This window comes from Engystomops pustulosus, chromosome 3, assembly GCF_040894005.1.
Source record: "Engystomops pustulosus chromosome 3, aEngPut4.maternal, whole genome shotgun sequence".
NCBI classification, from domain to species: Eukaryota; Metazoa; Chordata; class Amphibia; order Anura; family Leptodactylidae; genus Engystomops; species Engystomops pustulosus.
This window is the reverse complement of record NC_092413.1, coordinates 132,372,893-132,399,464: the sequence shown is the minus strand read 5'-3', so window position 1 is coordinate 132,399,464 and position 26,572 is coordinate 132,372,893. Positions and strand designations below refer to the sequence as shown.

Here is a 26,572-nt window from a genome sequence, read left to right as displayed (position 1 = left end):
GCCGGACGAGCTTTGATTCGCTGAGTGACGTCAATGTTGACGTGACGGTCTAAGGTTCCCGGAAGTGTCGTGTATGACAGTGAGACAGGAGTGAGCGGAGCCGCCGGACTTCCCTCCTCTCCCTCCACTTCATAGCGCTGCGTACCGGGAGCGGCCGCTTCTGCTGTGCTTTGCGGTGCCGGACTGTGTGCACCGTCACCTGACGTCCCCTGCCGCCCGCCACAGCTGTCACCAGTGTCCCCCATCTGCCGCCCGCAGACATGACCACTCGCTCTGAGAGAGAGAAGGCCCAGAAGCTGAACGAGCAGCACCAGGCTATACTGTCCCGCATGCTGCGGGAGGAGGACAACAAGTACTGCGCTGACTGCGAGGCCAAGGGTAAGGGAGCCTGCCCTGGTTATGTGTGTGTGGGGGGAGCCTGCCCTGGCCACACTACTACCCCTTGTATGTATGTATGTATGAAGGTTGCCCTGGTCACACTACCCTTTATATGTATGTATGTATGGAGGGAGCCTGTCTGCCATGGGATAATCTATGAGATACTGAGCCTGCCCCTTCTATGTGGAGAGGGTATCTACCAGCTGGTGCCCACTGCCAGTTCCTGTGTATAGTGGTTATACTGCCATCCCAGCTCCCATGTAAGGGGAGAAGGTACCTACCAGCTGGAGCCCACTACCAGCTGCTATGTATAGTGGTTATACTGCTATTTCAGCTCAATCTATATATGGGGAGAAGGTACCTACCAACTGGTGCCCACTACCAGATCCTGTGTATAGTGGTTATACTGCTATCCCAGCTCCTTCTATGGATGGATGGAGGGCGGGCATTCACCAGCTGGTGCCCACTACCGGCCTAATGTGTATAGTGGTTTTGCTTCCATCCCAGCTCCATCTATGTATGGGGAGAAGGTACCTACCAGCTGGTGCCCACTGCCAGCTTAGGAGTAAGGGAGCCTACCCTTGTGTATAGTGATACCCTCCATACACATGTAAGGAGCAGCGTATCCTACTGCTGATCCTGAGCTCTATGTAGTTACTCACACGCTGTCATAGATCTGTGATTTCATGCAGCCAAAGAATGTGACATTTTATTAGGAAGTGACTTATAATTACAGGTTCTGATCACATGACTCAGTGCTGATACTTGTACTGCTCACATGATGGCAGATAGAATGACCTTAGGTGACTGGAAACTACAAGTACCTGGCCCAGGTTCTTATGAGGTTCCAGCATTGGTCAGGCCATGGCCTTGCTAATCAAAATACTAATTGTCTGTCTTGCCTGTAAAATTCATGGAAACCGTTCTGTATAGTCTCATCACTACGTGCTGTACTGTTCCTCTGTTATTCATATTAAAGGATATGTAATGAATTGACAGTGAGGTGTTACTATTCCTCCTGTCAAAGAGCTGTGTCCTCCAATTCCCAATCTGGTCACATACATTTACTCCTACATTTCTAGGAGGAATAATGGAGGGACTTGACAATGTAGAGTTAGGAGAAAAAAAGCTCCAATGTTATTATTGTGACTTTATTCTCTTTATGGCCGTTCATGTAGTTTCTGACTTTGGTTGTGGTTACAGAATTTTGTAATGTACCTACAATAGGCATAATGCAAATATTTCCTAAATATGTTTTGTCCATCATGATCGAACTGCTAGGAGAGATTTTAATGGTTGCTAATTGTTAGATCAGTCCCAATGTGAGAGACCTCCTATACAATCATGCTTTGTGGTGCTTTCTGGTACAGGCACATCATAATGAAGCTGTCACTATAGTATCTGTGATGAGGTAATGGCTATACATTATATTTGATGGTCAGGTTGTGTTGTAGATGGTCATGTGGGCTTTGTGCTTATTAAAACAAATGGGTGACTATCCAGCACCTAGTCTCCTGTGTGGGATCATTGTTATCCCCTATCCACCTGACTTGTAAATGTTGTCCTAATAGTTTTGTCTCTCTTAATGCAATATTCCCCTTTACTGTCCCCTTGCTGCTTTCCTCTGCAATGTTAACTTGTGTGTTAATATGTATTTTTTGTTAGCATAACATTTTCCATTTCGTCACCATGACGGCCCCACTGGAGGTTGCTTCCCCTTCCTCTGTAGGGACAGGAAATTGAGAGCATTAAATAGCCTCTCCCTCAACCTCCCACCAGTGTTTTTCCTGCCCCTACAGGGAAAGGTTGAGAGTAAACCTCTCTCTCCTCTCGGGGGGGGGGGGGGGCAGTACCGGCAGCTTTTTACGGCCCTCTCGGGGGTCCGCGGCTGCCGGCACATAAGCGCATGTTCTAGCGCATGTTCTGGCGCATGGTCACTTCCGGGTTACGGAGCACGAACCGGAAGTGACGTCAGAGACCTCAGCGTCTCGGCCTAGGAGACAGGCCATTAAAGATGACGTCAGACGCCGGAAGGTAAGCAAGGAGAAGCTTCTACCAAGTCTGCAGGTCTGCTGAGGTCTATGTGGAGCAGCGAATATCCAGCATGGATGAGGCTGAATTCTGTTCCTTAACCCTGGGCTCTGTAAGTAGAACATTAGCTGAACGCCAATAGGTTTTGGCACTATATGCTGTGGGGAGTCGGCTTCTACTAAGCAATACTCCTTTTTCTTTTTCTAAAAACAACAGGAGAAGGATATCCCTGTAAAAGAAAAAAACCAAAGTGTGTGATAAAGAAAAACCTAAGAAGGCACCATCCAAACGTTGCCACATTTGTAATACAAAATTGGATATTAATTATAAGAAAAGTTTATGCAAAGATTGTTTGGATAAAGTGTTAAAAGAGGAAAAGTCATCATTTTTGGACGAATTGCGTGTTGTTATGCGTGAAGAAATTAGGGCATCAAAGAGCCCACCACATAAAAAAGTCAGGCAGAACCCTGTATGTTTGGATTCAGATGATGAACAGCCCTCTTGTTCTTATGAGCTAGACATGGAAGAACAGGATATGGTGACGCATCAATCAATACCAAATGACCCCAAATATTTATTTCCTAATGAGGATTTGGATGGGCTAATAAAAGCATTAACCCCTTAAGGACGCAGCCATTTTACAGCTTAAGGCTCAGCCCGATTTTTTTGGATTCTGACTTGCTTCGCTTTATATGGTTATAACTTTTGAACACTGTTACTTGTCAAAACGATTCTGAGATTGTTTTTTCCCCACATGTTGTACTTCATTTTAGTGGTAAATTTTGGCTGATAAGTTTTGCGTTTATTTACAAAAAAAAGAAAATATGATAAATTTTTTGAAAAATTTGCCATTTTCGAAATTCTAAATCATTGCGTTTTCAGGCAGATAGATTTACCACCTAAATAAGTTGCTGAATAACATTTCCCATTTGTCTACTTTACATTTTCATAATTTCTGAAATGTCTGGATAATTTATTTTGATGTCACGCGGCTTACAAATAGAATATGGCTTTTCCGGATTTTCAGAATTGACTATTTTGGGGATAAATACAGTTTTGAATGAAATTTTACATATTTAGCATCAAAACCCCCTATATAATCTACCCATTTTCAAATCTGCACCCCTCAAGCTATCAGAAACAGCTTTTACGAAGATTGTTAACCCCTTGAGATCTTCATAGTAATTGAATCAAAATGGAGGTGAAATTTAGAATGGTCATACTGTTCCCTTATACGTTCATTTAGCACTAAAATTTACACATTTCCAAAATATAAAAAGAGAAAACCCACCATACAATTTGTTCTGCAATTTCTCCTGAGTACAAAGACCCCCCACATGTGGCTGTGACTTGTTTTATGGGCGCACAGCGAGACGCAGAAGGGAAGGAGAGCCCTGCAGCTGCCAGGATTTTAGTTTCCTCATTGGCCCCTTTTGAAGGCTATAAAATTTTCGCTTTTTCGTTATTGGGGCCATGTGACGGCATTTTTTTTGCGGGATGAGATGCTTTTTCCATTGTTACCATTTTGGGGTTGGTATCACCTATTGTTGAAAATTTAGGAACTTTTTTTGAGGGCAGGAGTAGAAAAGCATCAATTCTGTACTGGATTTTTGACTTTTTTTTTTTTTGGTGTTCACCGTATAGACTAATAATCATGTTAGCTTTATTCTATGGGTTGATACGATTACGGGGATACCAGACATGAATATATTTTCTTACGTTTTACTAAATTTGTCAAACAAAACCCTAATGTGGGGAAAAATCTATAATTTTTGTATTGCCATCTTCCAAGTGGCATAACTTTGTTACGTTTTTGGCTACGGAGCTGGTTGATGGCTTGTTTTTTGCGGGACATGTTGTACTTTGCACCAGTATCATGTCTGAGTACATATGGTTTTTTGGTCGCATTTTATAGCATTTTTTGTGGGATTGAAAAGGTAAAAATCATAATTTTTGGAGGGTTTATAACAGTTTTTTTTTATGGCGTTTATCGTGGGGGTTCAATAATGATTTACTTTTATTCTACGGGTTGTTACGGACGCGGTGATACTATATATGTGGGGTTTGTGTTATGATTTAGACTTTTTTTTTGAGTTATATGTCTCTTTATATGTTTTGGGGGTTTGGGGCATTTTTAGTGATTTATGACTTTCTTTTTTTATTGAATAACTTTTTTTTTTTACTTTTTTACTTTTATACCATGGGATATGAACAAGCAATCCTCTGATTGCTTGTTCATGATAATATTCTGCAATACTCATGTATTGCAGAGTATTATCAGTGTCAGCCTATGCACTTGCATAGGCTGGCACTTTGCCAGTAAGATGACGTCACAGACGCCATCTTACTGGCAATTCTTGCTAGTAACTCTGGGGTCCAGATCGGACCCCAGAGTTACTATAGCAACGATCGGCGCCCCCCGAAAACGGTTCGGGGGGGCCGATCGTGGGGGAAAGACACCCCAGATGCTTGTTAGATGCCGCGGTCGCGCTGACCGCGGCATCTAAAGGGTTAAGCACCCGCGATCGGAGACAACTCCGATCGCGGGTGTTACACTGGGGTGCCGGCTATTAGTTACAGCCGGCACCCCGTGTTTCCCGATGCCGGTTCGGCTCTGATCCAGAGCCGAGCCGGCATAAGCGCCGTGGCGGATATATCCGCCACTGAGCGCTAAGTCACTGCGCTCCGTGGCGGATATATCCGCCGCGGAGCGTGAAGGGGTTAAGGGATACCTTAAATATTGAAGACACCATAGAAGAAAGGTCGGTAGTAGATGAATTATTTGGTGGATTAAGAAGAAAGAAAGCTAGAGTCTTTCCCATTATTGAAAACTTGAAGGATCTTATCCAGGATGAATGGAAAGAACCGGAGAAGCGTATAACAATGCCTAAGGAATTTAAAAACCGTATGTTATTTGATCCAGAAGAAACAAAAGTCTGGGATAGTGTTCCTAAAGTCGACATCCCTATAGCTATAGTAGTTAAAAAAACCGATCTACCCTTTGAAGATTCCACCCAACTAAAAGATGCCATGGACCGTAAATCAGATTGTTTGCTCAAAAAAGCTTGGGAAGCTTCCATGGCAATCCTAAAAACAAATATTACCACTACCTCCGTATCACGTACTCTGTTTTTTTGGCTAGGACAGCTGGAGGATCATCTTAGAGAAGGCACGTTCAGAGAAGAAATGTTTGACTCCATTCCGTTATTAAGATGAGCAGCAGCCTTTCTGGCAGATGCCTCAGCAGAAACCATCCGGTTTTCAGCAAGAGAAGCTGCATTATCTAATGCGACCAGAAGAGCCCTTTGGTTAAGGCAATGGTCTGGAGACGTGCGCTCAAAAGCAAAACTGTGTAGCCTGCCTTTTTCGGGTGATTTTTTATTTGGACCAGAATTGGATGAAATCCTAGCTAAAGCAGCGGATAAAAAGAAGGGGTTTCCAGAGGCCAAACAACAACCCAAGAAGCAATTTTTTCGGAGCTTTCGCCCCACTAAAGAACAGCCAAGATTCAGGAGCAAGCAGACCTGGAAACAGGGGTACTGGAATACAGCCAAAGGAGGAAAGAACAAATCCTTTCTTTTTGGTGCCCCAAGTAAACAAGAGAAGAAACAATGACGCCAGAGTGGGGGGAAGATTGAAAGATTTTCTCCCCCATTGGAAAAATATAACATCCAACAGGTGGGTACTCTCTATAATAGAAGATGGCTATTTTATAGATTTTGTGTCACCTCCTCCTCACCGGTTTATCCTATCCAGGCAACCATCGAACAGACTAACATGTCACCTTTGGAAGGAAGTTTCCGACCTGCTAAAATTGAATGTCATCTGCCCAGTCCATCCAGAAGAAAGAGGTACGGGTCATTACTCACCTTTGTTTTTGATAAAGAAACCAAATGGGACTTTCAGATTAATTACAAACGTGAAATATTTGAACAAATGGGTAACCTATGTCAAATTCAAAATGGAATTAATCAAATCCACTACGCCTTTGATACCTTACAAAGCTTGTTTATGTACCTTGGATCTCAAGGATGCCTATTATCACGTACCTATCCATACGAAATCACAAAAATACTTACGATTTGCCGTATTATCTCCCTCTGGGGAAGAATTTCATTTTCAATTTACTGCATTACCCTTTGGTCTCTCCTCAGCCCCCCGGGTTTTTACCAAGGTCATGGCAGAAGCAGTAAAATATCTCCGAACGGAAGAAATCAGCGAGATTCCATACTTAGACGACTTCCTAATAATAGGAGATTCAGTAAGTCATTTAGAAAGCCAAAAGGATACAACAATAGAAGTTTTACAATCTCTGGGATGGATCATAAATTTAGACAAATCAGACTTAATTCCGAGTCACATAAAAGAATTTTTAGGAGTGTCTTTAAATTCTCTAACCCAGACCTCGTATGTTCCACAGGAAAAGAGGAAAAATCTTCTTGGGAAAATCAAGAAATTCGAGAAGAGGAAGTCTCAGTAAGGACAGCTATGAGTCTTCTGGGGACCATGACATCATGCATCCAGAGTGTGGCCTGGTGCCAAAATCACTCAAGAACACTACAGTCGAGGATTCTTACAAAATGGGACAAAAATCATCATCATCTTCATTTACCATTGATAATCCCCTCAAAAGTGAAGGAATCACTAAGATGGTGGAAGAATCCCGGGAATCTACGGAAAGGCGTAAATTGGGTCCAATGGCCATTGACCCAGATCCAAACAGACGCCAGCAGCTCCGGATGGGGGGCTCTCCTTCCGGGCAAATATATCCAGGGTTGCTGGGCCCAGGAAATAGCACATACCTCTTCGAATGAGAGAGAGCTAAAAGCGGTCCTGAACACTCTAAAATCCTGTACCAGCGAGCTGAAGGGTCACCATGTGAAAATTATGTCGGACAACACTACCACGGTTGCCTATCTAAGAAGACAAGGAGGTACCAGATCAAAAAGGCTACTGAAAATATCACAACAAATATTTTCCTGGGCAGAAGAAAATATCCAGTCGGCCATCCATCTGAGGGGCTCAGAAAATGTAGTAGCAGATTACCTCAGCCGGTCCCAAATCCTTCCCCACGAATGGAGCTTGAACGAGGAAGTCTTCCAAGAGATTGTTCTAAGATGGGGACTGCCGGACATCGACTTGTTTGCCTCCAGGAAGAATTCCAAAGTGAAAAAGTTCTTCTCCTTGAACCCAAAAGAAGTCCCCTGGGGACTAGACGCTTTTTCACAGACCTGGAACCAGGACCTAGTGTATGCTTTCCCTCCGATTCCATTGATAAGCAAGGTGTTGCAAAAGCTACTAGTCAGTCCAACCAAGCTCATCTTAGTAGCACCCTTTTGGCCAAAGAAAAATTGGTTCCCAAGTCTACAAAAGTTGGCGATGGACCTTCCGTTTATCCTACCCAGGAGGCCGGACCTTCTACATCGGGGACCAGTCCTTCATCAGAACCCAGGGTTCCTAAACCTAGCAGCCTGGATCCTGAAAGCACCTTCTTAAGATCAAAAGTTTTATCATATAAGGTAATAAAAAACTTAAAGAATAGTAGAAAACCTGTAACCCATGCCATATACTTAAAAATATGGAAAAAGTTTTGTTCCTGGTCAAAAGATATGCCTAACCAGGGTTCCCCAAATATCTGTCAGATTCTTGATTTTCTGCAGGAGAGGTTCGAGAAGGGACTACGACCTAGCACCCTGAGAGTCCAGGTCTCAGCCTTGAGCGCCTACTTCGATACAGCGCTGACAGAGCACAGGTGGGTAAAGAGGTTCTTTCAAGCCTGCTCACGCTTACGTCCTACTGTTAAAGATTCATCCCCTCAGTGGGATCTATCTCTAGTTCTAGATGCTTTAACTATGGGGCCCTTCGAGCCGATCGACCCTAGTCATATGCGTTTTTTGACACAAAAAACTGCCTTTTTAATCGCCATTACATCTGCTAGAAGACTGGGCGAGTTACAGGCCTTGTCCATTTGTGAACCCTATTTATCTGTGTCAGAAGATAGGATCACGCTCAGACTTGACAGAAATTTTTTACCAAAAATTGTCTCAAATTTCCATAGGAACCAGGAAATAATCTTACCTACGTTTTGCCATCATCCAAAAAATCCTGTGGAAGAGAAATGGCATCTACTGGATGTAAGACGTACTGTTCTTAAATATCTCGAAGCATCCAATCCTTGAAGAAAAGATTTAAATTTATTTGTTCAATTTGCAGGAAGAAATAAAGGCAAGAAAGCTTCAAAAGCCACTATTGGACGCTGGATTACAGATACCATCAAAGAATGTTATAAAATCAAAGGTGTTCCAATAATACCACCACTTTTTCCAATAACACTACGGATAGGCAATGGAACATAAAAGCATTTATTAATTGCAATACTAAATTCGTAGTGTATTTGGCAGCATGAACAAAGTGTAATCTTCATTATGTGGGTAGCACAATACGCCCTCTAAAAAAACGCATTGCAGAACATATAGCGGATGGTTCTAAAACACGGTTGCCAGATAAAAATATATCTAGTTTGTCCAAACATTTTTTGGACAGACATGATGGAGATCTTACCAATCTTAAGATCACCGGCATAGAAAGGGTTACTGCCCCAAACAGAGGCGGGAATCGTACACATAAACTCCGTAACCGGGAGATGCTATGGATCCTTCAACTAGATACTCGTATACCTAGAGGTCTGAACAGTAAAACTGATACAATGTACCTGTATTAATATTAGTATGTATACCTGTAACCTACTGTTGCAATTTATGTAACATTGTTTCTGTTAGTAAACTATCTGTTTCTATGTTTACACAACAATATGTTTAGCTGCTCTAGTATGGGCATGCGGTAATCAGTATAATCCGATACACCTGTTGTATGCTTTTTTAACATGGGTCTTTGCCAGTAGTCTCCAGACCATGAGTAAGAACTAATACTAATGTTCGAAACGCGTAGGTCTAATGGACTATGCACTATGTTCACCTGTACTGATTTTATGGATTTTTGAATAAAGAAGAAAGTCTTTTAAACTAGCCTGGAGTGCCGATCTCTACCCTTTCCTGTTCTACTAAAGGTGTTCCACTACCTCTCTCCGTCAAAGCCCATTCCACTAGGGCCATGTCTACATCTTGGGCTGAGAGAGGAGGTGCATCCATTGAAGAAATCTGCAAAGCCGCTACGTGGAGTACAAATGTCACATTTGCAAAGCACTATAGGCTAAATGTCTTAGCTGCCAAAGATCTGGCATTTGGCCGAAAAGTGCTTCAGGCTGTAGTCCCTCCCTAAACTGGGCATAAATTTGGTATGTCTCCAGTGGGGCCGTCATGGTGACGAAATGGAAAAAAGGAATTAGTCCTTATGGTTAATTCAATTTCCATAAGTCCACCAAGTATTTTCCTTTTTTGGATCTTTGCCTATGTATGTGAAATTTAACATACTAAATAAAATTATGTTGCAACCTATACTGGTGTAGTTATTTGATAAACACTGGTGGGAGGCTGAGGGAGGGGCTATTTAATGCTCTCAATTTCCTGTCCCTACAGAGGAAGGGGAAGCAACCTCCAGTGGGGCCGTCATGGTGGACTTATGGAAATTGAATTACCGGTAAGGACTAATTCCTTTTATCATAGCATTTTGTAAATGCAAATGTTAACAGTATAATTGGAAAAATCTCCTCTCCTCAGCTGTTGCATTGCGTAAACTCAATGTAAACGCCATGTGTGAACGCAGCCTCAACTTGCTGTGTGAGTGTGACATGCTGAGTTCAGTTCAGCAGTTCCAAGTTTGGTCCGTTAAATCCCACACAACGGCAAACCGTGGCTTTCTGATGACAGAAAGTCACATAATGTCGTGCGGGGGAATACTCGACACTTGCAGTAGGAGCAGTAACCAACAGAATTATAATTATCATCTACTGCAAGGCAGTGTAAGGCCAAATTTATAAAGGAAATCTACCATTAAAATCCATCATGAACACTTGCTTATAGATCCAGGCATCCTGAGGGTTTTACTAGAACACCTCTGTGCTGCGGATTCACAAGCTGTTGCAGCTATTATGTCACGGGTCATGAAAGGGTTAAATAGTTGTAATGAAGTTCCAAAGCTACTCCAGTCCCGTCCTAGCTCTAGCTCATGAGGCTTTTTTTTCCTTCTGTTTTTGCTTTTTAAAGCGGTTGTCCAGTGGGGGGGGACACGTCATAGAGGGACCGAGGAGGTGAGTACATGTGTTTTTTTTTGTTTTTGTTTTTTTTTTATTCATGCAGGCCTCCCTGCCACCTCCACAATTTTTTATTTTTTAGCCTCGGACAACTCCTTTAACCCCTTAAGGACGGAGGGTTTTCCGGCTCATTTCTCGCTCTCCAACTTCAAAAATCCATAACTTTTTCATTTTTACGTGTACAGACCTGTGTGAGGGCTTATTTTGTGCGTAACAAATTTTACTTTCCCGTAATGTTATTTATTTTAACATGCCGTGTACTGCGAAGCTGAAAAAAAATTCCAAATGTGGAAAAATTGAAAAAAAACTGCACGTGCGTCACGTTCTTGTGGGCTCAGTTTTTACGACTTTCACTCTTCGCTCCAAATAACATGCCTACTTTATTCTTTGGTTCGGTGCGATCGCGGTGATACCAAATTTATATAGGTTTTATTGTGTTTTAATACATTTTCAAAAATTAAACGAATGTGTACAAAAAAGAAAAAAAAATTTTTGCCATCTTCTGACGCTAATAACTTTTTCATACTTTGGCGCACGGAAATGTGTGAGGGATCATTTTTTGCGAAATGAGGCGATGTTTTCATTGCTACCATTTTGAGGTCTGTGCGACATTTTGATCATTTTTTATTTCATTTTTTATGTTATGTAAAAAGGTGTAAAAGTCGCATTTCGGACATTTGGGCGCCATTTCCCGCCTCGGAGGTCACCGCCGGCCGTAACCGTTTTTATATTTTGATAGATCGGGCATTTTGGGACGCGGCGATACCTAATATGTCTGTGATTTTTACTGTTTGTTATGTTTTATATCCGTTCTAGGGAAAGGGGGGTGATTTGAACTTTTAATATTTTATTAATTTTTTTTATTTTTTAAACTTTTTTTTTTCTTTTTTTTTTCACTATTTTTTAGACCATCTAGGGTACAATAACCCTAGATGATCAGATCGCTCCTACCATATACTGCAATACTACAGTATTGCAATATATGGCGTTTTTGCAGGTCTTACATTACAATGAGCCACTGGCTCATTGTAACGAACCTGCATAAACCATGTAGCCTCGTGTCAAGAGAAGACCCGAGGCTACCATGGTAACCGATCGCCGCCCCCCGATGACGTTCGGGGGCGTGGCGATCGAAAAAAAGAAGGCGGCGCCCGCGCGCCGCCGTCTTTTAAACGCCGCCCGCGACTTTGCGGGCGGCGTTTAGAGGGTTAATAGCCGCGATCGGTGCAAGCACCGACCGCGGTTATTAGCGGTGGGGGTTTTGTGCAAAATGCAAAAACCCCCACCTCTGTATGAAGAGGACTCAGCCCGTGAGCCCTCTTCATACATCCCTTATACCTCTGCGCCGTAGAGCTACGGCGCAGAGCGTTAAGGGGTTAAAAAGGCATCTACTACCAGGATGAAAGATCCTGGATGTATGCAAATGAGCCTAAGGGGCTCCAGGCTCCATTAATACCTAAGGAGCCTAAAGCCCCTCCTCATTTGCATACAGTCCTTCATCCTGGTGGTAGATGCCATTTGTCACAAAAAATAGCAGAGCAGAATAGCACTGCTGACAGATGTTTTAAAGGGCCAAAGCCACTTCAATACATCTCATGTGCATCGGAGGACAGTCAAAGAAATGTCAAATTGCTTCATGATATTGCCTAATTGATGATAAATGTCCACCATTTAGCAAGTTTTTTGGCCAAAATCGGGGGAAAAAAAGGCACGCTTTGAGTCATATGTATCACTGCAGTTATGTCAGTTTTTTTTTACACAAAATGCCTTGCTGTTGTTGCATTTGCCAATTTGTGACTTTTTGCCAAACCACTATACTTTAGCCAGCTTACTTCAGATCAGTTTTTCTTGAGTATGGCAATACCCCACATGTGGATGTTTATGGGCTCATAACAGCGCAGAAGGGAAGGAGCACCATCATGCTGTTGGAGGGCAAATTTTGCTGTAACGTATTTCAGGTGCTATGTGACGTTTGCTTTGTGACTGAGCATATAACATACCAGAACAAGAGAAACCCCTTATAAAGCGATCCCATTTGAAAACCTAATTCCTCAAGGAGTATAGTAACACTATTTTGGTTGTGGCTATACCTCTTTGATTACATTTTATTACCTTGTTTTTGCATTCTCCACAAAAAATCTATTATGATACTGTCTGATAACAGACAGGAGGAGATCATAGAATGAATTAATAAAGAGAGTTGACATTTCATGCAGTTAGCGTGTGATAGGCTTGCCTAAAGAGATGGGTTTTAAGAGCATGTTGTAAACTTTGGCGGTTGGGTATTAGTCTGATAGTCCGGGGAAGGTCATTCCAGAGAATTGGTGCAGCTCAGGAGAACTCCTGGAGACTCGAGTGAGAGGTTTTAATTAAAGTAGGAACTAATCTAAGATCACTGACAGACTGAAATGAAAGATGAGAGATCGGGAGTTCCTGTATTATGCAGAGCTTTGTGGGTGAGGGTTATTATTTTAAACTGTATTCGGAATGAGATGGATAACCAGTGAAGGAGGCAACCGCGTAGCATCTGCTCTGAAAGTCTAGCCTGTCTGCTGCTTGTAGAATAGATTGGAGAGGAGAGAGTTTAGTGAGTGGAAGACCGATTAGTAGGCAGTTACAGTAGTCTGTTGGAGAATGAATCTGAGCAACATTTGGCATTTGAAAGGTTTCAATTGTAAGAAATACAGGTGGTCCCCTACTTAAGAACACTCGACTTACATACGACCCCTAGTTACAAACGGACATCTGGATATTGTTAATTTATTGTGCTTTAGTCCTAGGCTACAATGATCATGTGTAACAGATATCACAGGTGTCTGTAATGAAGCTTTAGTGTTAATATTGATTCTTATGACAACCCAACATTTTTAAAATCCAATTGTCACAGAGAACGAAAACATTCTGGCTGGGATTACAATGATAAAATATACAGTTCCGACTTGCATACAAACTCAACTTAAGAACAAATCTACAGACCCTATCTTGTATGTAACCTGTATGTAGATGGATTCTGGAAATGTTTTTGAGATGAATGTGGCAAGAGCGGGTAAGAGCTTGAATATGGAGAGTTTGGAGTCCAGCACAACCCAAAGTTAGTGAGCCTTGGGATTACGGTGATCTCAAAGACAGAGATGGAGAGGTCAGTTTTGGGTCTTTTAGTAGACGGTAGTAAGACAAGAAGTTTAGTCTTTAGATTAAATTTCAAAAAGAGAGAACATACTGTTATACAGCAGAGAGACGATCACTAGTGTTGTGCAGTAAGGCAGGGGTGACTTTACGTGCAGAACTACAGTCATGGCCATAAGCTTTGAGAATGATACAAATGTTAATTTTTACAAAGTCTACTGCATCAGGTCTTACAATGGCAATTTGCATATACTCCAGAATGTTATATAGAGTGATCAGCTTAACAGCAATTAATTGCAATGTCAATATTTGCCTAGAAAATGAACTTTTTCCCCCAAAACACATGCAGGCCTGCCTTAAAAGGAGCAACTAACATGGTTTCATAGATTGCTCTATTAACACAGGTGTGGGTCTTGATGAGGACAGGGCTGGAGATCAATCTGTCATGATTAAGTAAGAATCACACCACTGAACACTTTAAAAGGAGGCTGGTGCTTGGCATCATTGTTTCTCTTCTGTTAACCATGGTTATCTCTAAAGAAACACGTGCAGTCATGATTGCACAGCACAAAACTGTCCTAACAGGGAAGAGTATCGCAGCTAGAAAGATTGCACCTCAGTCAATAATCTATCGCATCATCAAGTAAAGAGGTTCCATTGTTGCCAAAATGCTCCAGGGCGCCCAACAAGGACCAGCAGGACCGTCTCTTAAAAGTGTTTCAGCTTCGGGATGGGGCTCCCAGCAGTGCAGAGCTTGCTCAGGAATAGCAGCAGGCAGGTGTGAGTGCATCTGCAGGCACTGTGAGGCGGAGACTCTTGGAGCAAGGCCTTGTGTCAAGGAGGGCAGCAAAGAAGCCACTTCTCTCCAGAAAAACCATCAGGGACAGACTGATATTCTGCAAAAGGTACAGGGAGTGGACTGCTGAGGACTGGGGTAAAGTCATTTTCTCTGATGAATCCCCTTTCCGATTGTTTGGAACATCTGGAAAACAGCTTGTTTGGAGAAGACAAGGTGAGCGATACCACCAGTCTTGTCTCATGCCAACTGTAAAGCATCCTGCAACCATTCATGTGTGGGCGGCTTCTCAGCCAAGGGAATCGCCTCTCTCACAGTCTTGCCTAAAAACACATCCATGAATAAAGAATGGTACCAGAATGTCCTCCAAGAGCAACTTCTCCCAACCGTCCAAGAGCAGTTTGGTGATCAACAATGCCTTTTCCAGCATGATGGAGCACCTTGCGATAAAGCAAAGGTGATAACTAAATGACTCAGGGAACAAAACATAGAGATTTTGGGTCCATGGTCTGGAAACTCCCCAGGTCTTCAGCCCATTGGGAACTTGTGATCAATCATCCAGAGACGGGTGGACAGAGGTCACACTAACTTTTTTTTGGCAGAGTAAAAATACTCCTCTTGGCATTTCTGAGGAGTATTTTTAGTCAAGGAAGAGTATGGAATTTGTAGTAATATGGGGAGTGCACTGGACTCCTATTATAACAGCGGCGTTGCTGTTTGGCTGGCAGACAGGCAGTCCTAGCATCATATTTCTCTGATGCAAGGACTACTGTCCAGTGCACTTTGCTCGTTCTATCCACCTTGCTGCCACTGGAAGTCGCTGTAGATTAGACAATTACTATGCGGCTATTCAGCGGTCAAGCTACCCCATGTGTCTCCTGACCTAGAGCTGCTTTTACATGGGGTGGTAATTTAACGCGAAACACCGGCGGCTCGTTGCCGATCGCAAGCGTTTCCATAGAAACGCCGATGTAATGGGGCCGAGGCCCGCCCCGGTGGGCGCCACTTTGTTTGCGTTTGCAAGCGCAGACAAAGCGCCACGTGTGGCGCCGGCCTTAGGATCCCAGACAGTGAGAGAAGAGAAAGTTCCAGAAAATAAGACTCTGAATCTTTAGGTACTATGGGTCAGTATGACTAATTTTGCAGAATAAAAAAAAGTCTGTAGAGTAACATTTTTTTACATTGCCCTTTTCTAAAGAGGCTTATCATTGTGTTTTTGTTGATTGATCTGTATTAGTTGTTGAGTTGTGTCCAAATTCTTGCCATGTATTTGGCGTGGGTTGTTAGACATGGCCATACCTTATATGTGGGGGTTGTGTTGTGGTGGTTGAGTTTTTATTTTGGCCATACTAGTGTTTTGGATGCATTTAAAATGTGACTAACGCCATGCAGGAAACCGCCTGGTGAACATGTGAACATGTGATGGAGGGTCTGTAGGTCTTTCAGTATTTTTTTTCATCATATTTATTTAATGCTGAGCCTTTCAATAAGCCAATGGCAAATTCCTTTAAAGGGAACCTGTCCCCCATTTTTGCACTCCCCCAGTCCCTACAGCGCATAGTACATGGTACACTGCCAAAGAGCTTTTTTTTTATGAAAAATAGCTTTTACAGAAAAAAAGATGTTGCACCTTTCAATGCCATGGGCTCTATGACTAGGCACTTGTCCCCTGGGAGTGGCTATAGAGGAGCAGTTTCATCCCCATCCTTGGGAGACCGCACCCTTGTGTCCTTATCATATATATGAAAACGCCCATCACTCATCATAGCTACGCCCCCTGCTTCACTATAGCCACTCCCAGGGGACAAGTGCCTAGTCACAAAGCACATGGCATTGAAAGGTACTATATAACATCTTTTTTTTTTTTTTTTTCTGTAAACCTACCGTATTTTTTTTTTTTTTACAAAAACTCTTTGGAAGCATATGAACTAGGCTCTGTGTGGTCTCCTGTTGACAGGTTCCCTTTAAGCTTTATGTACATACATTTCATTGACTGTTCCTGGTCTGTAATATAAACTTCATGTGAAAGGACTGTGTGGGAAGCTTTTTACATTCACATGTTGTTATGCAATGAAGCATTATTATATTACCTGCTATATTATTGCTTCATTTCCTAGGTCATTTTTGCAGGGACCATAGGCCTTCTGGCTTTGTGTATGTGGAAGTGTCTGTTTGCAGGGAGTGGATAATATTCCTAGTCATTGGCAGCTGTAGTCTATTTGTGTCTTGTCTTACTCCTGGAGATGGTTCTGGGATGTAAAAATAGTACTGCAGCTGAACTGCCTGGAAATTAAGGAAATGATATGATGTAACAATGGCCATTGCAGGTTTTCGGTCTGCTTTCCTTTGCCATATGGCTGCAGCTATTGCGTGCATTTCTATGGATGTTATGTTATGTCTGTAGTGGTTAACCTACTCATGCTGCCCAGTACCAAGTGATAGGAGGTCTCCAAGCAACTGGGATTTAACCCATAAAGTTCTTATCTCCATGCAAGCTCTACTAAGGGACCATATCCACCCTCGAAAGGTTACTCCTTTCTAATGCTCCTCTATAACAACTGTCCACAAAGACCCATACGCTGTCTCAAGCCACATCATGTTGCATTTCCAGCAGGCACGTTCATGGAGTGGTGCATGCAGCATTCCTCACTGCAAATGGCCACTTTTTCAGAAGGGTAAGCCCATATCGGCCTGGTCACATACAGCTTTCTGCCCACATGCACACACAATTATGTGAACAAGGTCTAATAAAGTAACTGGATAACCGCTGTATAGCCAGGAAATGATAGCACAGCTGCAGCATCTTTCCACGCCTTCTTTCAACTCCTGATCTGTCCAGACTTTCTGGAATGAGCAGGGAGAAGTAGCCAACACTTATTCTGCAACTCTCTCCCTTTTTCCTAAATTGCTTGTGTTTAGAGCTGTGGGGTAGGTAAATGTTGTGTCCTCAGTTATACTATGCATAAAAGTGTATTTAATTTTTGAATGGGAAATTACTAACCTCTCTTGCTGCACATGTGGTGTTTTGAACATCCATTAGTTGTTGGGTAGCCTGGTTACTAGAAGTCTGCTGAACTGGTTTGTCAAGGTGTCGTCAATACAAAGTAATGGAGAGAGATTTTAGATGCCTGTTGTTAGGTGATGTAGTCATTTGACCACAGTTTCGGTGCTGCCACACGATGCGTTTGTGGACTGTTTTAACCCCTAGGCGCACCAGGATGTTATAGTACGTCTCAGTGGCTAGATGCTTAGCACACCAGGATGCACTATAACGTCCTGCTTCTGGCACCGGCTCACGAATTGAGCCAGCACCAGAAGCAGTGGCTGTCAGCTGTCAATCACAGCTGACACCGAGCTGTAAGACCCTCGATCGTAGCTGACTCCGATCGCGGGTGTTAACCCCTTACACGCTGCGGTCAAGCATGACCGCGGCGTGTAAGGGTGTTTCTGCTATGCATCGGATCCCCTGTGCCGGTTACCGGGGGATCCGATCCACTTCTGGGCAGCCCCGAAGACTGCCTAGTGCTCCGGGGCTGCCCGATCTTCTGAGCAGTCAGACCCCTTCCAGGTCTGACTGTAAAGTGTCTGATCATGCGCATGCAGTTTACTCTGCTATACAATGAAAAAGTATTGTAGAGCAGTGTATTGAACTTGAACCAGCGATCAGGGCATCGCTATTTCAAGTTCAAGTATGGAAAAGTTAAAACATGTAAAAACACTACACATTATAATAAATAAATACCTTATATACTCGATTATAAGCCTAGTTTTTCAGAACAAAAATATGTGCTGAAAACCCAAACTCGGCTTATACTCGAGTAAACAAAATGAAGGTTTTACCAGGTTTTTGTGGTAAAATTAGGGGCCTCGGCTTATACTTGGGGCGGCTTATACTCGAGTATATACGGTACATAAAAATATAAGCCCCTAAAATGTCACTTTCCCATAAAAACACTTAAAAACCCCCACATATTTGGTATTGCCACGTCCGTAACAATCTCTGTAATGAAACAGGTTCGTTACTGGACCCGCACGGTAAACGCCGGAGAGAAAAAAAATGCAAAAAAACTTTCAGATAAAGATAATTTTTAATTATCTTTTAAAAATGCTCTAAAAAGTGATAGTTCAGCACTCTAAAATAAGCCCACTAAAAAGAACTACTCTTCTCGCAAAAAATAAGCCCCTAACCAGATTTGTCAGCCGAAAAATAAAAAAGTTATGCAAATGAAAGATGATGATGCTAAAATGAACAAGATTTTGTCCAAATTAGTTTTTATTCAGTACAATTGAATAAAATGCACAAAACCCCCACATATTTGGTATCGCTGCGTCTGTATCGATCTGCATAATAAAACAGAACAAAAATAAATTTTTTATTAATACCCTATAAAAAAGGCTCTAAAATAAGACCACTAAAAAGATCAATCCTTCTTGCAAAAATTAAGCCCTTAAATAGATTTGTGAGGCGAAAAATAAAAAAGTTATGCATATGAAAGACGGTGATGCTAACATTTTTGCCAAATTACTTCTTATTCAGTAAAAATGGGGGGAAAAAAATAAAAAATCTATATAAATGAGGTATTTTCGTAATCGTGGCGACGCATAGAATTAAAATAGTATACTGTTTTTATGGTATGGTTAACGGCCAAAAAAAAGCATAAAAATTTTCCAAAAATTGATGATTTTCATTTCCTCCACCAACAAAGAGTTAATAAAATCTCACCAATTAGCTATAGTTGCCCCAAAAATACGTACCAGAAAAGTGCATCTCGTGTGGCAAAATAAATAAGCCCTCATAGGTCCACATTAAAAAAAGAAAATTATAGCCTGTACAATGTGACATAGCAAATCTGATCTGGATGGCGCCTCCTTCCCTTTTATGCCCGTCTGTGCGCCCATACAGCAGGTTACCACCACTATAGGGTATCAAACTTTGTGGAGCCTTTTTTCATTTAATCCATTGTAAATGTTTAATTTTCCACCCAAAATCGATAAATAAATTAATCCAAGCACTCCTTTTGATTTTCAGATGCCAGAAAGTGATATTTATTTACAAGAACGTGATCAGTTGGTGACGTTTCGGCCTATCACAGGCCTTTGTCAAACACGATCACAAAGAAGATGCAGGAGAGGGCTGGCTGGTATGGCAGGCGGCTGGTATGGACACTGTGGGGCAGATTTACTTACCTGGTCCGTTCGCGATCCAGCGGCGCGTTCTCTGCGGTGGATTCGGGTCCGGCCGGGATTCACTAAGGTAGTTCCTCCGCTGTCCACCAGGTGGCGCTGCTGCGCTGAGGTTCCCCGGAGGCGCGCAGGAATGCCCTGAAATTCACCGGCCTATACATGGTGAAGGTAAGTGTAATTTTCGCAACACACTTTTTTTCTTAAATGCGGCGGTTTTTCCGAATCCGGCGGGTTTTCGTTCGGCCACGCCCCCCGATTTCCGTTGCGTGCATGCCAGCGCCGTTGCACCACAATCCGATCGCGTGCGCCAAAATCCCGGGGCAATTCAGGTACAATCGGCGCAAATCGGAAATATTCGGGTAACACGTTGGGAAAACGCGAATCCGGCCCTTAGTAAATGACCCCCTGTGTGTCTGTAGGAGAGCGTCACACTCTTTTTCTATACTCTAGTTTTTCTCACTCCTAGGAAAAAAAGGACTAGTCTAAGCCCAAGATTTCTCAATCCCGGAGAGGCAACATGTGTTTAACTAAACTGTCTGCAAACTGTTTTTTTTTTTTATATATATATATATATATACAGGCAGTCCCCGGGTTACATACAAGATAGGGTCTGGAGGTTTGTTCTTAAGTTGAATTTGTATGTAAGTCGAAACTGTATATTTTATAATGGAAGTTCTAGACAATTTTTTTTCTTTTGCCCCAGTGACAATTGGAGTTTCAAAATTTTTGGTGTAATTGGACCAAGAATTATCAATAAAGCTTCATTACAGACATCTTACAGCTGATCATTGCAGTCTGGGACTATAGTAAAGCATCCAGAGAGCTTCACCAGAGGTCACAGTGGGCAGAGGGGTCCGTCTGTAACTATGGGTTGTCTGTAAGTCGGGTGTCCTTAAGTAGGGGACCGCCTGTATATGACTCCTCACTCATGGATGAGCTAAGATCCATGTTTCAGTCTGAAGTAACAAAATACAGTAGCATCCCTCTTTCCGGAAGGTCCTCCTCCAAAAAAAATCCAAATCCCTGAACCCATTCATGCGATATATTCATATCAGGACCATGCCTCTTGTTCCTGTCATTAAGGCAAGTAGGAACAGATCATAGAGAGTCAGGAGAAAAGTCTGAATCTAGATTTCTATTCTCTCTAGAAAGTCTAGACTCGCTACTCAAAGTGGTTAGAGAAACATTGGATACTGAGGATCCAGTGGAAACAAAATCTGTGCAAGATGAACTTTTCGGCTGTCTACGAGCCAAGAAAGAGTTTTTCCCATTCAATGGTGTCTTAGAGGACCTTATTCATGCATAACGGAAGGAGCCAGAAAAGACTCTGTGGCCAGATAATTTAGGATCCGATTAGTCTTTGAAGTCAAAAAATCTGGGACTCTATTCCAAAAGTTGATGTTCAAGTCACCAAGGTAGTCAAAAAGACTGACCTTCCTTTCGAGGATGCGACCCAGCTGAAAAATCCTATGGACCGAAAGTCAGACGGCGTCCTTAAAAAAACATCCTCAATGTTGAATTTGAAAGCGAATGTTGCATCCACTTCCATTGCCAGAACTATGATCTGCTTGCTAAATGGTCTGGAAAGCCAAATCATCAGTGGGGCGCCAAAGGAAAAACTACTAGAGTCTCTTCCTCTCCTGAAGTCGGCTAACACCTTCATTGAGGGTGCCTTGGGTGAGTGTGTCAGATTCACGGCCAAAGAAGGGGCACTTTCCAACGTAGCCTGTAGATATTTGTGGCTAATATAATGGTTAGGAGTTTTTGACCAAGGTCAAATCTGTGTGGTATACCCTTCACAGGTGAATTTATTTTTGGTCCGGAGCTAGACGATATCCTGGAGAAAGCAGCAGATAAAAATGAGTTCCCAGTACTGAAGACTCACAGGAGGCCGTCCTTTCGTGATTCCTGGGATAGATTTACATCCTACCGAGGTAAAACATAAACAATGATGCCTTGACTCATTTCTTCTTCCCAAAGGAATAATTACATAAAAATGGCTGGATTCTAAGAGTGGTAGAAAAAGGTTACAAGATGGAGTTGTACTCTCTAGCCCCTCAATCATATGTGACAACAAAATTCTCATCACCACTTCATCTTATGTGGGAAGAAGTACAATCTCTCCTAATAAAGAACATAATCTCATGATTCAAATCCGGACATTCCAAAGCAGACAAACTTGCTCAAGCAATAAAACTATTAGGGCTTCTCACGTCCTGTATAGCTTGTTCTGTGGTCCCAGAACCACACAAGAGACTTACAGAATTGTAGCCTCACATCCTGGAACAGAGATCTAAAACTGGAGAAGGTAAAGATTCCCTCTTGTGTAAAAAAAATTCCCTGAATTGGTGGAAATCAATGGAAAACCTGTTCAAGGGCTTAAAATGGAACAACTGACCAATAACTATTTTGACAGGTGCAAGCAAAACAGGTTGGGGAGCCGAACTACCCGGGAAGTTGGTCCAAGGACTGTGGTCTCGAACAGACAGCTCCTTGAACTACCAGGAGTTAAAGGCATTCTGGGAGACCTTAAAGTTGTATTCAAACCATCTCCACGGTCAAAACCTCAAGATGCTGTCGGACAACACGACCACTGCGGCCGGTCTCTCCCAACCTCCTCAATCTATCAAAAAAGATCTTCCTAGGGGCAGAGGAAAACTTATTATCCCTGACAGCAATCCACCTCAAAGGGTCCAAGAACAAGGAAGCAGACTTCCTAAACAGACCCACTCTAGAACCTCACGAGTGGTGCCTGAACGAGGTTCTTTCAATTGACTCAAATGGGGAACTCCTCTAGTCCTTTGTTCTCTCTGGCAAACAAAAGTGGACCACTATTTTTCTCTGCAGAAGAACAGTCAGAACTACTTCTTGGATTCCTTCGGTCACAGTTGGGAAGTAAAGCTGGCCTATTCCTTCCCTCCATTCCCATTAATCTCAAGGACTGTTCAAGAGATCAGACAAGAAAACCTAAAGATCATTCTGATTGTGCCCCTCTGGCCAATGGTGCTGGATGATCCGATTTTCCTGTGTCTCTTCTTTGATGTCTCTTTGCCTGAACTTAGGTGGGTAAGAAGATTTTATAAAAGCATCTGCTAGGCTAAGACATAATATCCCCATCAAAACACCTCCCAAGGAGTTATTGGTAGTCTTGAATGGTCTTATGAAAGACCCCTTCGAACCCTTAGAGCCTTCAAGTGTTAAAATTCAAGTACTTTCCATAAATGAGCCCCATTTTAAAAATTTCAGACGAGCGCTTCTCTCTAATGCTTGATCCCAGTTTTCTCCCTAAAGTGGCAACAGACTTTCATCGTAGCCAGGAAATAACTCTACCCTCCTTCTGCCAAAATCCTTAGTCTCCAGGGGAAGCCAGTTGGCAAAGGATGATGGGACTTGAAGTCCCTAGGAGGTGCAGCCATCATTCTAAGCAGAGCTGCATCAGGTACAGCTAAAATATAAAGGCAAGAACAGGGGAGGTTCTTTAATGGTATTACATTTCCAACTCTGAAAAATAACAGACACATTGGGGGTCATTTACTAAGGGCCCGATTCGCGTTTTCCCGACGTGTTACCCGAATATTTCCGATTTGTACCTGAATTGCCCCGGGATTGTGGCGCACGCGATCGGATTGTGGCGCATCGGCGCCGGCATGCGCGCGACGGAAATCGGGGGCGTGGCCGAACGAAAACCCGACGTATTCGGAAAAACCGCCGCATTTAAAAACCGAAAAAGTGTCGCTTGGGGAGCGCTTACCTTCACCTGGTCCGAGGTGGTGCATTCCGGCGCGATGAGATGACTTTCAGCGCAGCAGTGCCACCTGGTGGACGGCGGAAGAACTACATTCATAAATCCCGGCCGAACCCGAATCCAGAGCAGAGAACGCGCCGCTGGATCGCGACTGGACTGGGTAAGTAAATGTGCCCCATTATCTGCTCATTCGCTTCTAGCCCTTGGCTGGTAGAGTGGTAGAAGCTACTTGATAATGACCAGGTCCTAATCAGTGTAAGTGGACTTGTCCATGGTGCTGCTGATTACTGCTGTGTCCAGGGTACAGTGGTATCTGGTCTCACCTGGTGTTCTTTTAAGTGGAAAGAGCCCCATGGTGACTTACTCATAAACCTTACAAATATTTCATTATGATCCTATGTAGATGCCTAGTATAGCTTCACCATTTCCCTTCCCTCTGTTCACATCTGCACCCATAGGTTTACGTTCTGCTCTTCCTTGATGCCTTTATTCCCCATAGGCTTCTATCTACAGAAGGTCACCATCCATCATGCTTTGGCTATTTATAACAGTTACATAACAAATGTTTAATTACTGAAAGATACGGTGATGTCATTATCTCAATATAAGTTCCGAAATAAAAACCAGTTCAGTCCTTTTCTTTGCTAATAAATTAGTTGTTGAGCTTGGAGGCATTTGCTCAGCTTTCTTAAAATACACTCTGGGCTGTGCCATGTGAAGGTGACATTGTAGCCATTGCAGAATACTGATCTTTAACACAAGCAGTATGCAAAGCAAAGGCCACAGGACCAAGAATTTGCAAATGTTACCAGAACCCTTGGGAATTAATTATTTAAGAGCAGTCTGCTGTCTGCCTACTTATCAATTGTCTGCCGTTTCTTCAGACCTCATTAACTGTTGTAGGAAAAACATGGGCACTATGTGATTTGACTTAACCAAGGACACTGTATTTATGTGTTTGGTTTAAAGGGAACCTGTCACCAAGGACCTTTCACTAAAGACAAGTTACAGATTGTCATCACACCAGTGCAAATATGCCTTTTGTCTTCTCTAAGCATTTGCATTACAATATAATTGTGTTATAACCTAACATGCACCCTGACAAAATCCTCTGTTAAGTCTCGGGTTGAATTTGGTTTGAATGCATTTCAAAAAACGCATGACTTGTCTGTGCTGCAGACTGCTGAGCTCTTGGCCCCCACCTGTGTACTCCTGTACAGCTCCTCCTGTTCCCACTGATGTCAGCTCACCAGGGTGTGATATCTGTTAAGTAGCAGTAGGGAGGAGCTGTACAGGAGCACAAAGGTGGGGGTCAAGAGCTAAAGAGTCTGCAGCACAGACAAGTCACATGTTTTTTTGAAATGCAGCCAAACCAAATCCCAACTACTGGGACCACACAGAGGATTCTGTCAGGAAAATGAGGTCCCTGGTGACAAGATCCCTTTAAATCCCCATACACAGCAGTTTTTCATGGTGGGCAAAATGTTTAGAGAGTGTTGGTCTGTAACTGGATTTTCGACTACTTTCGGATGGTCAATATGATTGTGTATGATTACTTTTTATAGAAGAGTTCCATTGTCTTTACCTGAGAAATTTGGCTTTGGCTATAACTTTTGTATGGCCTTTTAACCATTTTTTGGCTATTGAGCATGAAATCACTATGAGCCTCCACAGACGTATGTATACCCAGCCACCAAAAAATCTGCAGCATGTCAAGAAATCTGTGTGTCCCCTGTCTCACTGCATCCAGCCTGAACAACAAAATTGATTCTTCTTTGGTGTAAGATGGATGAAAGTTAAATCTGTATTCCGGGAATATCAACGTCTGACACAAAAACCCATGATGCTATAAATAAATGAATATAACAATGCTCAATGTCATTAGTCACAAAATGGAGCTTAAATACTTTGATTTGGATTTACAAAATGTATGGCCTCTCTAAAGTTATCACGAAGATGGCCTCCACTTGAAACTACAAGTCCCATGATCCTTTAGTTCTCTGTAACTCCTCCCTCTTATGCTCTGCTCCCAGTGATGATATAACAGGTTTTCTTGCTCTGTTACCATAGTAATGATGTGTAACTGCTATCCCTGCACATCACCACAACACTGGCCATACTGGATGCACTTCAAACGTAGTGGTAATCACATGACCTGCCCAGGCAGGTGCAGGACGTGTGATGTGGACATGTGACCAGCGGCCATCTTCTGTCCTGTGTATGCTCTGCAACTGACTGCGCAGAGGAAATTAACAGACTGGTTAAAGGGCCAGTAGCATTTTAATTCTCTATCACAGTGTATGTCTCCAGCATTTTTCTGCTAAGGGGAGCAAAATTTTAAACAACTAATTACATATTAGCTTATATTTTGAGAACCCATTTGTATATGAATTATTCCTGGAATACCGCTTTAAATTTAGAATTGCTTAAAGGAAAACTGCCATCAAAATTCATCATGATAAACCAGGGGCACTTACTCATAGATCCAGGTACCGTGACTTTGGTAATCTTGTTATATTTGTCCTACCATATCCCTTCTGTGATCTCTCTTTATAGGCTGTTACACTGTCCCTCCTTCCTGTCCCTCAGTATTTGTGCAGTAAGTAGGAACCATTTTTTTTTGACTAACAGGTGAAACTGGCTCCCCCAGGTATAGGTGGCATCCTTTTCCTGGATTTTGTCAAGGAGGGACTGCATGCCGCGATTAAGGGAGCGGACAGATCCTGCATCACTTGGGTGTTGGGTGTTCCTTGTTTTCCAGTTCCCCCCTCATTTGGATGCTCAGCATAAGGAGCTCCTTGCGGTGTGTTCTGCAGACAATGTTGTGTGGTCTGTCATGGTCACATGGCTTAGGGCTCAGTGCTCTTTGGACTCTAGTTCTATAGGAGAGTAGGGCAGGTCACCCAGGATCTTAAGTGGCCACAGTCACTAAATATAGATCGGTGCACTCCATGTATATCTTGGGTCACCATGGCATTGAAAAAAAATACCCTTGTGGGGAGTTCCTTTTAGAGACTGACAAGTCAGCTCTGGGCTGTGGGGCTTCCTCCATATCTGGCATGTATTTGGAATCAGAGGATCGTAGTAGTGGAGGGAGGAGTTT

General features: G+C 42.7%; 1 protein-coding gene across 2 annotated transcripts in view; it reads left to right on the top strand.

The window, feature by feature from the left end:
• The window catches only part of SMAP1 (small ArfGAP 1), a 150,643-nt gene continuing 124,071 nt past the window's right edge, over positions 1 to 26,572 (top strand). For both annotated transcript variants that reach the window (XM_072142172.1, XM_072142171.1), the window contains exon 1: positions 1 to 378. In XM_072142172.1, coding sequence (XP_071998273.1) covers positions 261 to 378 — 118 coding nt within the window. In that variant the 5' untranslated portion in view covers positions 1 to 260. The remainder of the gene's footprint in view (positions 379 to 26,572) is intronic.